At 41.9% G+C, this 18,350-nt stretch overlaps 2 protein-coding genes across 2 annotated transcripts; one reads left to right on the top strand and one right to left on the bottom strand.

The window, feature by feature from the left end:
• Window positions 1-1,179: 1,179 nt before the first annotated feature.
• LOC136279544 (uncharacterized) lies at window positions 1,180-1,908 on the bottom strand. The gene has a single exon (XM_066163485.1). The coding sequence runs from the start codon at window positions 1,906-1,908 to the stop codon at window positions 1,180-1,182; it is 729 nt and encodes a 242-aa protein (XP_066019582.1).
• Window positions 1,909-4,625: 2,717 nt separating this feature from the next.
• Window positions 4,626-17,764, top strand: LOC131782311 (leucine-rich repeat-containing protein 38-like). The gene is made up of 6 exons (XM_066163484.1): window positions 4,626-4,863; window positions 5,259-5,373; window positions 13,751-13,822; window positions 14,731-14,802; window positions 16,312-16,383; window positions 17,689-17,764. Exons 1-6 carry the CDS (start codon window positions 4,626-4,628, stop codon window positions 17,762-17,764), a joined length of 645 nt encoding a protein of 214 aa, XP_066019581.1.
• The last annotated feature ends 586 nt before the right edge of the window (window positions 17,765-18,350 follow it).

Genomic DNA, 18,350 nt, shown 5'->3' with positions numbered 1-18,350 from the left:
ATTCCAAAATTAGTTATGCGAATCACAATTATTAAACATTGACTAAAAGTGTTCAAGCGTGACTCGTGTCGCACTCCTCCCCTAAGGATTTTGCATCCTTGCTTTGACTACGTTTTCTTTTAGCGGATTCCAACTGCATGGTCGTTGGACGGAACCAGAAGCACGAAAGCACTAATCGGCCTCTCGTAGGTCTTCCCTCCATCTTTACTTGTCAAGACAGTCGCCTTAAGCACTTTTCCAGCGGCCGATTGCGCTGATCCTGTTTCCATTTTGGCCTTGTTTGCAAATTATGCCCATACTGACTTCGCATAGAGTTCCTGGGACACGAACTCTCCTGGAAGCGGGCCGAGTGGGCGGGTTTTCTGAGTCAGCATCGTTGAGGGTGTGAGAGGAAGGAATCAATCTGATCCCAATGACATGGCTGTAATGGAGCTTAAGTTCACTATCGCGGCAACTTCGGACATCAGGGCGACGAGCAGCTCGTGGGTCAGCTTCTGCTTTTTTATCTCTAACAGCATGGCATCTAGGATGTGCCAAATAGTGCCTATTTGACCTTCCCATACTCCGCCGAAGTGGAACGCTTGAGGCGGGTTTAATTGCCAAGCACATCCATTGTTGGATAGATATCTCTACACAACTGAGTGGTTCATTGAGTTAGGACTTCGTCTAACTCTCTGTCTTTGCTCCTACGAAGTTTTCACCTCGGTCACACCTTACTCTCGAGGCTGGTTCTGGGAAGAACCTTCTCAGGGCACATATGATGGAGCTAGCGTCCATCGATTTTAGCTGTTCGATGTGGATCACCTCATTGACCAAGCGAGCGAAAACAAATGCCCAGCGTTTGTTGAGTGCTACTCCTCCTCTGATCTTCCTGGACTGTATCACCCATGGTCCAAACACGTCGAAACCGACACTGGTAAAGGGAGGCCCAATCTCCGCCCTGTCTGGGGCAGGTCTGTCATTGCTCCAGTATAGGACTACGTAGTTTCTTGCACAAGATGCAAGAACTGATCAACTTGGCTATGGCTCCATAGCCGCCCATCAGCCAATATACGGCATTTCTCAGAGCTCTAAGCTGTGAATGTCTTTCGCTAGATCCTCCACAGCTAAGGCTTCCATTACGCTCACGGAGTTTGACACCACTTTATGGAGCCTGAGGTTTGCACTGGCGAGAGTGGCTCAGGTGTTTTGCACCAAAGTGATGACTTCAATTGCGGTTGGCGTCGAAACCAGGCCATCATCGACGTAGAAATTTCTTTCGACGAATAACTTGACGTCAGCCTCCTCGCCGTGCTTCACCATTTTCCTCAGGCCGTAAGTTGCCACAACTGGACTTGGCCCGTTCCCAAACAGACGGACGGTCATCTGGAATTCCGCGATTGGCTTCGAAAGGTTGATCTCCTGAAACCACAAGAAGCGCAGGATGCGATGCTCTGGCGAGAAATGAAACAAATGGAGCATCTCTCCTACATCACACGTTGCTGCCATGTCTTTGCGTCGGAAGCGGACAAGTACTCTGAGTAGAGTGTTCAAGAGATCTGGTCCAGTGAGCAGTTCACGATTAGGGGATTTGCCTTGATATTCTGCGTAGGAATCGAAGACGATTCGGATCTGGTCCATTTTTTTCGGATGGCACACTTCGAAGTGAGGCAGGTACCATACTCGTCCAGGGGATGTCTCTCTCTCACGGACCAGCACTACATGACCCTTGTCTAGCATCTTCGACATGAATTCAATGTTATGTTTCTCCATTTGTGGTTTGTGTTTGAAGGTGCATGTAAGCCCATGTAAGAACTCGAGTGCGTAGTTTCTGTTATTTGGCATGGACACGTTTGCCGACTGAAAGGGTAGGGGCATTTCCAAGTTCCCAAGCTGGTTCTTGTGGGTTCCTTTGTCCATGATCTCCATGAACCTACAGTCTTCGATCGACAGACTGACGCCATCATAATTCCGGGTTAAGCAGTCTATGTCCGATGGGTTCTTCGTATTACTGCATCCAGCGAAGCTCTCATAGAACTTGAAGGTGTTGGGACATGTGACTATTTAATACTACTCGTCTTTGCTTGTCGGCGTTCACCGCAACCCTAGTTCTCTTTGCTTGGACATGGTTGGGTTTGTCGCAGAGATCTAGACAGGCCTGGCCTGATAATGTCCATCCTAATACAAGCTTCTGGGCCTATTATATTCGAGCCATTAATATAAGTTAAATATAGCATAATGGCCCTTCAGGCCATCATATTCTTAAATGCTCACACTAAATTAATAAGTTCTGGTGCATCTCTACCGATTAGAAGCTGTATCTTGGCCACTTCGTCCAAGGGGGGAATCTCGTCGGCTATACTCCTGAGATTAGGATGTGTTCTTGTGACTTCTGTTGCTGATATCTCCTTTTTATCCTGTGGGATTTCGTCACACAATCAGCGTTCGAAGTTTCGCCGCTCTCCCCTGCATGGACCTCACGACGATATTTGTTACTGCTGTGGTTGACCCTTCGTGAAGCTCCTTAAGTAGTTGAGCCACTGATCGGCCGCTACGTCTGCATTTCTAATCATCGATTTAAAGGACCTTTTCCACGAGTGGAACATGGCGACGTCCCCGTCAAAGATGTCAGAGTGGCATTTGGGCAGACCCTGCTTAGCAAGACTCGAGACGAGTTATTGGTTGGGTTAAATGAAAGTTTCGAGGGACATTGCGTTGAAGGATTCCTTGGGTACCACACTAGTTGTTTGGCAGCAAGTATGGGAGGATTCGGATAACTCGACGCGTCATGAGTGCATGGGGGCTCATCTGGCGCATTCTTCGGACGCGGCGCATAATGGGTTGGGCGGCAGGATCTAAACTTCGCCAGGTCCGTCGGAGAAGGCGTGTCCCTCATCAGGGTGGTATTCTTCCACGAGAGTGTACGGAACTCTTACGGGGGGTACGTTCTTGCTCGGGGAGCGAGGCCAGAATAGACCTATGCGATAGTTCTATCTTGGCATCGTGTGAATTCCATGTCGGGTAGACTTGGGGAATCCTTTAACTCTTCTTCAACTGTTAACTCTTCTTCAATCAGGGATTCCTCGATTGCTCTTTACTTAGCGTTCGCGACGGCGACCTTTCTATTCGCGGACATGATCGCGAGGTCCCTCTCGTGTTACGCGCGGGCTTGCTGACGACGTTTCTCGTTTTCCTTTTCGGCGAGCAAGTTCTCGTGTTCCGCCTGTTCTTCAGCCGCCGCTGCCTCTGCCGCTGCTTTCATTCTCATGACGCTGGATGATGACCTGCATGACGGGTGGCTGCGACGCGAACTTCGAGACCTGACAGATAATATAGGATAGGTTGTCGGATTTACGGGAGCTCTTTATCTCTTATCTTTTCATCTTTATCTATTTTGAACGTGCGCGTTGCAGGACCGCGTTTTCTGAGAGAAAGACTTGCTCCTTGTACGCTCCATTTTAGTCTTGCTTATACAGATCAGTTAGCTTCGACTGAATTCGTTCTAAGTCCTCTATCGTGGCAATAAGTTTGGCAGCATGTTGCCGAGGCATGAATGCGGTTCTGTTGTTTTTGAAAAATCTCTTACCCGCAAAAGTTTGCGTTCTTTACTCCCTGAATTTTCAGTCTGTTCTCTTTGACAGATACTAATGTCTCTCAATTGGGTCATAACCCGATGTCCATTCGCGGTGACATCTCTTGCTGGATCTTCTTGTCGTTCTGAAATGCTTTGGTTTTCTTTTCACGTCCTCCGTTTGCGATATTTAAATAACGGCTTACCTCAATGTTCTCCGTTGATTGCGCGTTTCGGAAATGTTTTTCATTGTCGCGTTCTCGATTATGATTGCGCGTCAATCGTGATAACGTCGTTGAAATCGTGTCAGACCACGCTAGCATATTTACCGCCTTTCAATCCGGTTTAATGAAAATTGCTTTCAATCACATGACAAATGGTGGAAAAACTAAAAAAGAAAAATCAAGGACCAAATGAACAAAAAATACTCGAACCAGGACTTGAGAAACGAAAATAACGTTGAAAAAAGCGATCAATTACATTGTCCAACTCGTAAGAGAAAAGTACGAGGTATTTTCCTTCTACTTAATTTTCCAAGTACGATTTGAAGCCTCCATGTGTTCTTCTTAGGTGTACGATTACATATACGAATTACGATTATTAAACATTCACTGAAAAAAATGTTATAGCGTGACTCGCGTCACGTAATTTACTATTCACTCTTTGGCCGCTAAGTAATTCAGTTCGAAACTACGTTTCTGTAGATAAATCGCGTGCCTTTCAATAATTCACCAAAATGTTCATTGGAAAGTATAATTAGAACAATAATGCGAAGTTTAAGATGAAAACCAAAATTAAAAAGCATTGGCAATCAAGGGTCTACCGTATCCTTAAATGACGCAGACAGACAAGCGGAGACGGAGAAAGGCGGAGAAGGATACAAATATAATTCATATGTTGCTTTGGCCTGAAAATTGAATTGTGTCAGGATTAGCATGATAGTTTTCGATGTGAATGTAAAATGGGTTATCCTCTCATACTGTGTCTAAGATTTAGTTGCTCTGTAAACATGCACCGTTGTCATTTCAACAATTACTTTCTTTTTTCCTTGAAATCTAATATAGTCAATCCAACGATGGACCAAGCTCCAAACCCGCAGTATGTATTTCTGAACAGAACCTCTAACCTGTGGTGTCCAGTAAAAGGTGCACCGGCTCCATACATTGTATGGAGAAAAGATGGTGTCACTGTTCAGAAGAGTACCAGCATAACATTTCAGCTTAAAATAACTTCGGAAAACAACGTGAATTACACATGCGAGGTAAGAAGAGATGGAGAGGTATTAAAAAGGAACATCAGCCTCAAACTTAAAGGTGAGGTATTATATAGGGCCACTAGTGCATCAGTTGAATTACTGTTGTGTGTTACCCTCCTTAAATAAAGTTACTATTATTATTATTATACTTTTTATTCGTTCAAAATTCTAACCACCCAAAAAAAGAAACGATTAATCTTATATAACCTTTCAAAAGTAATCTTTTATATCCCTTTAATTTAACTTGTATACTGTTTCTAGGTTTGAATGTTAATTATTGGTATGATAATTATGTGGTGAAGGGAACAGCGTAAATGATTAGAGCTAGAGGAAATTCTCGCATTTATATGCTTCGTAGCCAAAACAACTGAGCTAACTATCTTAAGTTTCGAAGACTTGGATGACAAATTTTAACCGCCAATCATTTTTACAATCTTTTTTACCTCACTTTAGAGTGCCCAGACCCGTGCGAATGTAACGTCTTCCACCAAACTATCGTTAGTGTAAATTGTAGTGGAAAAAGCCGTAATTCAATTCCATGGAAGTTTCCTCGTGCCACGTCAAAATTGTGAGTGTAATTTAACAGTTATAAACACCAAGAAAAGATTGATCTAAAGGACTGCTTCCCCACTTAAAGCCCTATTCTTAGAAGAATCCCTCTTATTCTCTCGTAAATCTACATCCCCTTTAAGGCCTATTTCTCAAAGGAATTGCTTTTATGTTGTCACGGGACTCAAATTAATTGGAATAACCTCGGGATAATGTATAATGTACTATAACAGGTAGTCGAGTCGTGAGAATTCTTAATGTGCAGAATGTTCTACACAAGATTGGCTATACCCTCCTAAGATCTACAAAAAGGGGTGTGATCTTAAAATAATTTAGGAGAGATTGTCTCAAGAATGAGACTTGAATGTGGGATTGAGTCATTTTACTTGATCCTCTCTTAAAACTGGTGACAGGCATGTCCTAAACCGTACGCGTTAAATACCCAGCGTTTAGTACAATAACAAAGTGGAAAATGAGGGATTTGCTTCATAGGGTTAACCAAAGTGTAAGTTCTAAGTGCGACATATTTTCGTGTTGGATTCTTTGCGTGTTTAAAGTTCATTATTTAATATTTTCACCCCGTAACTAGCAAAAGTTTTTTACTTTTTGTTTCATTAGCGCCTTTTTTGTCATTTTATTGCCACCTTATCGCCACCTTATTGCTATTTCGCATAACTTGTCGATGTACATATGGCAGTAATATACCTGTTTTCTCGTTTTTACGCGTTAAGCACAGTTCAGTGCTGTACCGCCGTTTTTGCTCGCCCTTTCCTTTTCTTTTGTTCGGCCTTAGCAGTTTCGCAATTGCAGTATCACTATTTGTCTTTTCTGTGGCCGTAACATTGTAAGTGTTTTATATTCCCCTTTTTGTCGCGTTGTTTGTTATTTAACAAATAGAGAAGCCTTGACTGTGCCCTGCAAAGCTTCTCTATTTGTTTCATAATAAAGAATCTGTTAAATTCCCCAAGCATTAGTTTCAATTTTCAAAACAAACTTTATTTCCAAAGCAAACAAAAGTGTCGTCAGCATGCTCTATACTCTCATTAAGCACGCTGCAATAAGCCAATCACAATCCCTGTTAAAATGGTTCAAATAATCTGATTGGCTGTACAAGACAAAAGCTGTCAAAAGTGTCAAACCATCAAAGTTCAAAAACCATCAAAGTTCACAATCTGCGATAGTTTACAACCTAAAATAGTTCGGCAGGTCGAATTTAACACTTTTACCTGAAGTTTTTAAGTCTCTAATACAGAATCTTGAAGTGAAATGATCAGTGAACTGAATGAACGACAGCCGAATTCACCGGAATATGAAGATCGCTCGGGATGACAGCGCCGCAAAACTCGGCTGCAGTGACTGATGTGACTTTCCACTCAACGCATCGGAAAGGATATCAGAGCAAGCTCTTATTTTTTCACTCGAAGGGCGGCCGATGTAGCTGTGATGGCCGGAGATCGCCATAGTGAGCGAGCTGCGATGACTCTAGCAAGATCATATTCGCTCAGACACCGTCGTGATTAGTATGAATTTTAACAGTTATGCCAGTTTGGTTATATTTTTCATCATTTCTGTTTTGTTCTGTTTTGTTTTTGAACACTGAACTTTATATACTATACGAGTGTTAGCTGTGTTTGATTTTTATTACCGTACGTAAGCTTGCAATCTAACTGAGCGTGAAAATCTTTAAAGGAGCCTGGTATGTTTACAAACCTTTGTTTGGTTCTTCTGTCTTGCCGGCTCGCTTGTTTCGAAATTTCACTTTCAATTATCGGAAAAAAGCTAAAAAGAAGTCCCGGAAAAGGTCGAACATAGCACAGTTTGACAGATGGTGTGACAGCTTTAGCTCAGCTCTATGATCTATACTCTCATAGAGCACGCTCTTTCAACCAATGACTGCACGCGTTATATCCGAACTTTATTATAATTCTTTATATCGTATATTTGCAACTTTTGTAATTGTTTGTTATTTTAGTTTCAACTTACGTCATTTACGCCGTTGAGGAATTAAAGTCAATTGTATTTATTTCTACAAGACGTGGAGTTGTTTATTCCGCGGCCACAAATTTCGCGTAGTGCAGTTTCATTGTTAAAAATTGATGCGGGTCACGTCGTTCCATCATGAGTAACAGGACTAAGCAGTTTATGGAGCCAATTGGTCAACGAGTCTGTGCTCGTATGCAACAACCGCACCGTATGTTGGACTTGGAGGTCATTAAACTGGAAATAATTTGCTTGAAGAAAAATTCGAGATCAGTTTACGCATCCGCCATTACCGCGAAATCGAACAAAATTATTGGTTTGATCAGTATTTGATGACCGGAATCTTCAAGAGGTGAAAGAGAAGCTTATTTGTGTGGATAACGCTTTCCAAAGACTCCGAGAAGCTCATCACGATTAGAGCAGCGAGAGTATAGACGAGGGTGGCATCGCTGAGTACCAGCTTTACCTTGAAAGTGAAGAAAGAAAGTTCGGCTTATTCCGCCAGCAGATCGCCGACTGGATGACTGGGAATGAGGAGAAAGTCTCAGCTGAACCGCTTCAAATAGATTCAGTTGTAAAACTCTCGAGGAGAAGCTCTCGTCAAGCTCTCGAGGAGAGGGTTTCGTTTGAAACAGGAAGAGTCCCGCTTAAAGTTGAAAGCTGAAATAGCGAAGACATCAGCAAAGGAGAGAGCTCTCGCTGCAATGACCACCCCATTTTTACCGCAACTACAGCCAGTTAAATTGGAACCGAGGTTGAATGACCAGGATTCTGCTGTTCCCTTCCGCGTAAGTAGGACTATCCGGGAAGAAGTTCCATAATCAGAGCGGGGCAATCCTTGTAATTTTATTCTACGTGACCCATATAGTCTATAGCCCACAGCCAGTGTAGATTTGAGAAGAGAGACCATCGAATTACAAGGACAACAGAACGCCCTTCAGCTTTAACAGAGCAGGATAGTTGAGTTGCTGGCGCTGAACCAGAATAGAAGCAAACTTCCACAACTTCGCGTTCCCGTCTTTGACGGAAATCTCATTGGCTACCGCACCTTCGCTCGAGCTTACGAGAATTTAATTGAGTCCAGAACATCTAGCAGTATCGACAGGCTGTACTGCCTGGAGCAGTTCACAGCTAGAGATGTTCAAGAACTTGTTCGATTCTGTCACCACCTACCACCGGATGTAGGTTACAATGAGGCCTGCATGCTCCTAAGAAAGAAGTTTGGTAATGAATACCGCATAACATTTGCTTACGAGACAAAGGCTTTAGACTGGCCAAACAGCTGAGGATATTGTGGCTTTAGACCGCTTTTCGATCTTTTTGGAAAGCTGTAAAGGCGCTCTGGCACGAGGCCGATAAAGCTTAAAGTTCGATCAGCCGGGAAACATTCAAAGTTAGTGCTCAAGCTTCCTTACAATTCAAATTCAAATTCATGAGAGTGATGGCGTCGTCTAGCCAACGACATTATGAAGTTACAGCTAGAGCCTGTGGAAATCAGTGACCTTGTTGCTTTTGCTGATCTGGAAGCTAATATAGTAACCAATCCAGTCTTTGGCAGGATCTCTGACAGCGTTAAACTAGCGACTAGTCAGCGGTCATGTGGTTGCAAGACAGCCCGAAAAAAGCCAAAAAATCTCCGTTTTCTAATCTAAGTGGACGGATGTGAATGTTCCCCTAGCGAGACAGGCCTGCCTGACGCAAGTGAACCAGGCGCTCGTGATTATCGAGAACAGAGTTTGCAGTCTCGCGAGGTACCAGTACCCGGTACTAATCCCGTTTCCTCTCGCAAAAAGCGTCGGTGTTTATTGTAACAGTAATCATGCCTTTCAAGATTGTCTGCCATTGCGATGGAAACCGTAGCAAAAAGTAATTCGGTTTCTGGCGTCTAACAAACTGTGCTTCGGGTGCCTCTCTAATCAACACATTTCTAGGTTCCGCCCTGAGAGAACGACTTACAAAATTGTTGTACACCATGCCCTGTATGCAGCTGCAACATTCCAACTCAAGAGGACATTGATTAGTGACCTTACGTGCAAGGAGTCTTCCTACCTCATTTCCATACCAAAGTCGCTCTTCTGATTGCCAGTGATGTTCCCTAAGTCCTTGAACCACTTGAGATTAAGTACAGTCAAGACGGAGGTCCGTACGCTTCAAGAACACGTATTGACTGGGCAGTTAACGGACCCTTTGGTCGTCATCGTCATGATTCGCAGGCATCAGGCTTCTTCGTTAAAGCCGATCTTTAGCTCCAACGGATGGTAGAGGACTTCTACAATCAGGACTTCACAGAGTCTATCGTTGACGATAAAACGGAGATGTCTCAGGACGAACGTCGTTTTTTGCAAAACGCTGAAGAAATGGCAGAGTTAAGAAATGGACACTTACCATTCAAAGATCGTCAGGCCCCAGTACCAAACAATATTTCTTAGAACAAGGCATTTCTCGAACAAGGCAGAGCTTGTTACATAACCATCATGGAGTATATCATCCCCACAAACCGGAGAAGTTTTGGGTCGTATTTGCTTAGCCAAATTCATGGGCGAGTCTCTCAACGACATGTTTTACAAGGGTCCAGACCTAACTAACTCACTTGTGAGAACTCTTTAAAGATTTTGCGCAGACAGATTACCAGTGATGGCAGACATAGAATCAATGTTTTACCAAGTCATAGTTCCAGATTGCGACAGTTCCTTTCTACGGTTTCTTTTGTGGAAGGACAGCGATTTGGTGCGTGAACTGTAAGAACTCCAAATTGGCGTATACCTCTTCGGATCCGTTTCGTCATCGGCTTGCACGAATTGCGCACTCTGTAAGACAGCAGAAGATAATCAGCATGGCTTTCCTCCAAGCGTCATTAACACTGTTAAAAGGAATTTCTAAGTGGATGACTGTTTCAAGTCCCTCCCTTCCGACGCTATTCAGCATGTTGACAGTTTACGAGTCCTACTTTCACGTGTTGGTTTTAAGATAAACAAATGGATCCGCAACAGCCGTAATGTCCTTGAAACCACACCTGAGTTGGAGCGATCAAAGGACATCAAGAAAATTAACGCACGCAAGGACGAATAGCCTGTTCAGCGAGGTTTTAGAGTACAATGGAGCGTGGTGTCTGACTCGTTTCGCTTCAAAGTCTGTATAAACTTCCTTCCATCCACGCGTTGAGGTATCCAGTCCGTAGCCGGTACTATCTTTGATCCCCTATGTTTCCTCGCGTTCCTCGTTCGCACTGCAAAAGAAATTCTTCAAGACCTGTGTCGCATCAAGTCAGGGTGGGATGATGAGATCCCGGATGAGTACAGTTTACGTTGGGAGAGTTGGTTAGCGGATCTTCTAAAGCTCTCAATTCTTACTGTATGTCGCTGTTTGAAGCCAGCGGATTTTGGTCAAGTCAAATCAAGGCAACTTCATCGTTTCTCGGATGCTTCTGAGGCTGCCTTCGGCTGAGCGTCCTTCCTTCGCTTGATCAATAATATGGGCAAAGTTGATTGCTCTTTCCAAATCGGAATTGCGTCTTGCGCCCTTGAAAGCCGTTTCGATTCCATGCTTAGAACTCTCAGCCGCGACCGTTTCTGTACGCCAGGAAAAGATGTTCAAGAGAGAGTCATATGTGCTACTGAATGTTGATTCCTTTTTTCGGACAGACAGCATGTCAGTTCTTTGTTATGTGAAGAATGAGAGTACGCATTTTCACACGTTCGTCGCCAGCTTAATCGCAATGGTACGATATGGTTCAACTCCTCATCAGTTGCGCCATGTAGAAGGTGCAGCGATCCCCGGTGATTATGCGTCAAGAGGGACGACCGCCAAAGCCTTGATGACTTGCCAAAGTTGGTTAATGGGGCTTGAGTTCTTATGGAAGCCGGAAGGAGATTAGCCTCAGGACCCTTCATCGCTCGTTAATATCCCAGAAGGGGATCCGGAAGTGACTTTAGTCTGCTGGGGACAATTCGCAGAGTGCCTTTTTGACACGTAGTTGTAGAACACAACGCTTTGATCCAGATCATCTCATGCTTGTGCACAACTTTCAAGTACAGACATTTCCACCCTTTGTGACATTTATGTTGCCTCGAATTGATCTACGCATAAGGTAAAAACTGAACAAAGAATACCGAAATTGAAAACACACTGGGTTAAAAGGAAATTTTAAACCTCATACATACATATTCTGCGCGATAAACGGTGGGGAAAGTACAAAACTGCAACGAACGAACATCGCATTCACAGTCCCCGACATGAACTACTCTTAGACAAAACCATGTGCTACGAAGCCACGTGACTTAATCAATGTCAGTTCGCATTTCGTTCATTCGGCTGCTAGTCGGCCCCAATACAGTCGGCAAGCTCTTCTTGGCGTCGATATTTAAGTCTGTTTACCCTTTGGTCGAGTGCTTTCAGAGAACATCTTCCCGGCATCGCCTGAAAAAGTCAGTTGCGTGGCTGTTGCGATACCGTGAAAACTTGCGAAGCTTGGTGAAGCGCAAGAAACCAGCGAAGTCGGTTGAATCTGTCCCTACCAGCTCTTTGCCTTTGGTCACCGTTTAGGAGATGGAATTCGCAAACTAGAGATCTTCAAAAGTGTACAGAAGTTCAATTCTCATTGATTCTCATTCAATTCAATTGAAAGTAAAGGGCTTGTTAAGAAAAGTAACTCTCTTCGGTGGGAGATTGAGCTTGGCGTCCACAGCATTTGGAGCCAAGTATCAGATTGTTCTGCTCAAGAACGACCACGTGACCAACCTCGTAATTGAGCATTATCATCTGCTTTCTGGACATTCTGGCAGAGATTTTGTCTTAAGTCTGGCGCACGAGAAGTTTTTGATCATGAACGCCAGTTAAGTCGAGGGAATAGTACTCTCCAAGTGAGTTGACTGTCGGCGCCGCCAGGGCCCAGTCTGTGAACAGAAAATGGCTGACCTCCCTGTTGATCGTCTGACTCCTGACCGACCACCCTTTCGGCCCATTTAGATTTCCATGTGCTTAGCTATCCGTGCGGAGCACATAAAGATCGCACACAGCTTGGAAACAAATTCTTTTTTGATGGTATTAAGACGATTTATTTGGGGGCCAAGTTAAAGAGATTAGATCAATAATCGTACCAACTTTACTGGAGGCGATAGAGAACTTAGTGAATCCATCAATGCATGGAACCACGAAATCCATGACCCTCTACTACAGAAGGATATCATGTGGATATTTAATCCCCCATATGGGTCAATTTACGGAGGCGTTGGGAAAGCTGTATTCGCAAGTTCCAAAAGGAGGATTCTTTGTCGCGATGCAGCTGTAGACAAGTGCAATATCTTGCCTACATTTTTTGTAAACGATGGTCGAGGGAATATCTGCCTCTTCTCCAAAGCAGACAGTCGTGGAAATCGCCATGTAAAAATCGAGATAACTTTCTTGTATTTCATGACTGCATTTAATCGAGGACTCTTGAAAGAGATACTTAGAACTAATTCAATTAAAATATAAATGCTTTGCACGCACTCCGCACTTAGGGGCCGGTATGTAAGTTCCAAGTGCGAAATTTTTTCGTGTTGGATTCTTTGCCTTTTTAAAGTTCATTATTTAAGTCTTTTCACCCCGTAACTAGCGAAAGTTTATACTTATTTTTCATTAGCGCCTTTTTTGTCATTTTGCTGCCACCTTATTGCCGTTTTCTTGCTACTTCGCATAATTTATCAATGTACATATGGCAGTAATATGCCTGTTTTCTCGTTTTTCGCGCTTAGCGCAGTTCAGTAACATACCGTCGTTTTCGCTCGTCCTTTTCCATTTCGTTTTTTTTTTGGCCGTAGAAGCTTTGCAATAGCGGTATCATTCTTGGTCTTTTCTGTGGCCGTAACAGTGAGAGTTTTTTATATTCCTCTTTCTGTCTTGTTGTTTGTTACTTCTTTGTATCGCATGTTGTTTGTTACTTTAGTTGCAATGTCATTTCCGCCATTGAGAAATTAAATTGAATTGTATTTATTTCTACAAGATGTGGAGTTGTTTATTCCGTGGTCACAAATTTCGCGTAGTGCAGTTTCACGAAGAGTGCAATTAGTTTTTAAGCCTAGCTAACGAAGAATCTACACTGAATTTAGGTTATTACTTTCAATTTTAAACAAAGGATACAGCACACGAAGCTGAAAACGTCCCATAATACCTGCTGAAATAAAAGTGAAAAACATAATCATGCCATCTTCAGCGTTAATCTTCCTTTAATTTCCAAGTGCAGGAAAAGGCAGTAAAATAATTTACATTAAGGTTTCATGGAAGTATTTGGTCAGCGACTTATCTATTCGTTGCCTTCTTTATATATTTTCTTATAGTTTTGACAATGAAGAGGTTAAACGTTCAAGTGTCATTTTTATCGTAACGTAACGGTTGTATTCAGCATGTACTTTACACGTTTTTTAACGATATCTTGGTAGGTACTTAAGCAGCAACGAGCTGAGGGACTTGCCCCATGGTATCTTCAGTAATTATACCCAGCTGGAATTCCTGTAAGCCAAGACTCATTTTTATCGATCCGAAAGTGAATAACAAAATCCGTATTAAACACATTCGTAATGATTCTTTATAAGAATGTGAATAGCATTGAACTAAAGAGCTTCTCCCCGAGTAATCTACGGTTGTAATGCGAGCCTTTCTAACTGCCAAAAATAGAAACAAGCTCGCTCCAACCTTGACATAAACATCCCAAACGTACCTTATTCATTACTTCAGTCACTGTGTCAGTAACATTGACTGACGTGTGATCTTGTGGCCCGATCGTCCTGGTGAGGGTAGTCCTGAAAAGGACTGTTATCAAAGGACAACAATATCGGCTAACAGCAATTCTTCCATCGACCCTTTTGATGACCTCCGCCGGACTAATCGAAACGTGGGATAATGGTTCCGAAAACAGTCCTTCGCAGGACTACTCTCACCCGAGCAATGAAACTACACGATAAAATCTTTTTCATTCGGTGTGGAGCGAAATTACAAAGGGCGAAACTTCCAGCTACCTCAACTGCATCACTAATGATGCTTTGGTGTCACTGATCTTGGGAGAGGAAACAAATTTCTGCGATTAGCTTTCCCACAAGAAAATGAAGACTTCCCCCCCGCCCTGCTATTTACCCAATACCCTCCCTCCTTCAGGCTCTTAGTTTATATAGAGCTCCCCAATCTAAGAATTATGTCACAGTCTCCAAAATAAAAATAGTCAGAGTGAAAATGGAACATGCTCGCTTGCAGTTCTGGTTAAGCACAAAATAGGTTAGATTCATGGCTGATAGAAAATAAAGGTTTTTGCGAACCCCCATATCAAAGCAGCAAGGAAATACAGCATTGCCAGATAGATTCTTTAATCTAACGTTATCATCGAATAAATCGTAATGAACAACACCCTCTTATCACTTCTTGGCAGGGAAATGAGCAACAACCTGTTCAGGAAATTATCATCAGGCATATTCAGTAACAATACCGAGTTGTCCTTTCTGTAAGTTAGGACCCTTTCTTCTTTTTGTAGACAATGCCTAAAATCCATCTCGCACTAGGCAAGATACCAGCAGATCAGCAGCAGATCAGAGCACGCCGACTTTTTTACGGTAAACATTCATAGTTCTGATCAGAGGAACAAGAAATGAAAAGTGAAAACAGAGATTAAATGAACCAATCAAACTTCTTACAAGAAAACAGTTGCTGAAGAGTGCAGAACTAGGGTAAACAATCTGATATAAGAACGATATCTCGTGGAATCCCTCGGGGTTCAATTTTGGGCCCACTTTTCTTTTTGGTATAAATTAATGATTTGCCAAATTGCCTCAAACACATCACACTTCGAATGTTTGCTGACGATACTAACTGAACAGCCAACGGGAAAAGCATTGATCAAATCAAATTGGGGCTTAATGAAGACTCAGGTAATATTAGATTATAGCTACAAGCAAATAAGCTCAGCCATAACGTTGCGAAGACAGAATATATGCTCATTGCTTCACGATTGATTGGCTAAGCTTTCCTTAGAACCAAATGTATGTATTGGAAGAGATCCCATCAAAAGAGTCAAATATACCAAAATACCTGGAGTTTACATTGATGAACCTCTTACGTGGAGCAAGCATGCTGAAGAAATGACTAAAAAGATTACCGCAGGAATTAGTTCTTCAAAACGGCTCAGACGTTTTGCAAGTCGAGATGTACTTGTTTCAGTTTATAATGCACTAATTATGCCTCATTTTGATTATTGTTATGAGGTTTGGGATTCATTAGGTGTACTTGCCGAAAGGCTTCAGAAACACCATAACAAATGTGCCTGGTTAATTATGCGTTACAAAAACGAGGCTGGACAGTCTGAATTAGCCCTACATCATCTTGGCTGGAGTTTACTAAGTTAACAAATAATTCATATCAAGGCTAGACAATTGTTTACGGTTCTCCAAGACTTGGCACCTGCAAGGCTTTTGAATATTTTCAAGGACTCGTGTTCGCACAACAGTTATCACTTAAGGAACGCTGATAATAACTTGGCCATTCTGTTGCCGAAGACTGAATTGCTAAAGAAGAGTTTCATCTATAATGGTGCTAAGATCTGGAATTCTTTTCCGAATGAAATAGGTAGTTATAAAAGTTTTGCTTCGTTTGATGAGCTTATTTCAACCTATAGACCGAATGTAAAATAATTTATTTCTTATGGGTTATATTTAACGCATTGATAGTTTACTGACTCGTGGATATTAGTGAAAACATTTATATCTTAGATACTTTTGGAATTTTATAGTTGGTTCATGCCCCTACTGGAAACCAGCTTTTTATGATGTTAATGATAGGGCAGCTTATTTAAATGAAGTTAATCTATCAATCTATCTAGTGACATGACTCAGCTGTGGCAAACAATGAATATATTTCTTCCCAAGGGCCACTGAAAAACATTTTTGATCATAGAAATTTCTTGAACTTTGTTCATGAAAACAATATTGATAACACCACTTTGAATTATTTTTGCTAGGCTTTTAGGAAACAACCGGTTGAAAAAATTGCCATCGGGCATTTTTAACAACAACATCCAGCTGACTTTCTTGTAAGTTTGGAGCCTTCCTTATTTAAGTAAATAACGCATTAAATCCAGACGACTTAAGCGAGAATATCATAAGAACTGAGCAGCGATTTTAAAGCGATTTAACATTTTCTTTAGCTCCTTCCTAGTTTCCTTGAAAAGTCACCTTCTCAATCACTAGACTCCTAAATTTCGCACCTAAAAAGTTCTCCATGATAAGTTTCCTCGTGCAAAGACTGGCTAGTTTGGTTGAAAAGAAAACCCAGTAAAACAGAGAAAAGCCTCCATAAAATATCATCCAACATTGCGAAGCGTCGATCTCTAAGCTTTATGCAATCGAAACAGGAACAGGTCAAATGAACAGAGAGGTACTCCTTAACTCACCCATGAAGACGTCTTTGTGGTATAAAAGTCATAGTACTCGCTCATAACATGGTCAATTGGTCATTTTTTTCCAAATTTTTCTATATAGCGTGAGATGATAAGAAGAAAACTTAGGCACGATGTCATTTTTTGAAGGCTGTTTATGAGAATTTCATGAAGTACGCTTCACAGAACCACGATCCCTTTAGGTCAGAGTGTTGTGATCATCAGTTTTGAATGCCGTTTACAAGCCCAAACCTTCCGATAAAATAGCTGGTTGTCCTACTTTGTATATTTAAGGCCTTTCTTTGTAAAACTAAAAAGAAAACGTCGCATGTTAGAGAAATTTAATTTTAAAGCTTTCAAGTTTCTTGACCTTTTCTCACGAAAACATGAAATATCCCACGAGTCACATGTATTAGTATACACACGAAAGTGCAATTAGTTTAAAGCATCAGCTCTGAATCCCGGTTGCAGCACAACAAAATCTCGGAAGGGATGAATTGTATCATAAGCTTACAGTAAATCTCTAACCTAGAGTGCGCACAGAGATTATCATTAGTTGGTCAAAGTCAGTACCTTTCAACAAAAGAACTTAGAAAAACTCATAAGAATTAATGAAAAGAACCGCTGCTACATGTATCACCACCCAGCGGTCCTGAAATTTTGAGATATTTCACTGAAGCAAATTGGAGAAAATCAAAGGCAATGCCAAATTATCACTAGCGAGCGCCTCCCTTCCTAGAGACTTAGTTAAATAACGAAAATCAATTCAATTATATTTACTACAGCAAACGATAGTCCGAACCTTGCTCATCGCCTTTTAATGGCTTTTAGTGACCTTGAAAAGCAAAAATACATAAAAGGTTTCTAGAAAAAAAACATCAAGCTGGCGTGCGCGCCAACACTGAACAAAAAACCCACGGAGCCTCCTTTAAAGTACTTATTTGACTCTTTTGTTGACAGGAGCGTCAAAAATAACCATTTGGAGGACTTGCCAAACGCCATATTCACTAATAATATCAACCTAATAGAGCTGTGAGTTAAAAGTTAAAAGATAATTCTTCCTAATTTTAAGCCTACTGGCATCTTAAAAGGAAGTCGAGAAGGGATGAGCATGGAATGTCAGGGATAATTTTATCAGTTAAAGCATTGCAATAACTGGACTTAGTCGAAAACGTGACAAAATGTACAATTGTTTGATACATCAGTCTTAGAAGACCGATGCTAAAAAGCTATCCTTTAAATTCATCTTACATGAAAGATATACATGTTTATCAATTGCACGATGATTATCTACCTTAATGAAATCGGACCAGTAATAAGATATATTAATCCGTTCAAGCCCTTCTCAGCCTAATTGCTTTTCGTGCATCGAGGTGTGCATCGAGGAGTGCATCGAGGTGTGTATGTGGGGGGGGGGGGGGTGGGAAGGTGAGAAGGTACAGTGGCCACTTGAGGCTCACATTGCCTCCCTAGAGAGTTCTTCCCGTTGCGCTTGATTTTCAATCTGCTGTAAAGTATGCGTTTCTTATATTAGTTACATAAAATAAGCAATAGACCATCAATGGAGCAACATAAAAAAAGATAACTTGTCAAGTCGAATTAAACGTTACATTCCAGGTGAA

This window comes from Pocillopora verrucosa, chromosome 3 (genome assembly GCF_036669915.1).
Source record: "Pocillopora verrucosa isolate sample1 chromosome 3, ASM3666991v2, whole genome shotgun sequence".
NCBI lineage: Eukaryota > Metazoa > Cnidaria > Anthozoa > Scleractinia > Pocilloporidae > Pocillopora > Pocillopora verrucosa.
Note: the sequence above shows the minus strand (reverse complement) of the source record. Positions and strands in the feature narration are given on the sequence as shown.

Bases quoted from the DNA above. Each gene is read 5' to 3' on its own strand.
- LOC136279544 (XM_066163485.1), bottom strand. From the start codon at position 1,908: ATGGAGATCATGGACAAAGGAACCCACAAGAACCAGCTTGGGAACTTG.
- LOC131782311 (XM_066163484.1), top strand. From the start codon at position 4,626: ATGGACCAAGCTCCAAACCCGCAGTATGTATTTCTGAACAGAACCTCT. The intron at 4,864-5,258 runs GTGAGGTATTAT...ACCTCACTTTAG, and splicing joins CATCAGCCTCAAACTTAAAG to AGTGCCCAGACCCGTGCGAA. The intron at 14,803-16,311 runs GTAAGTTAGGAC...TATTTTTGCTAG, and splicing joins AATACCGAGTTGTCCTTTCT to GCTTTTAGGAAACAACCGGT.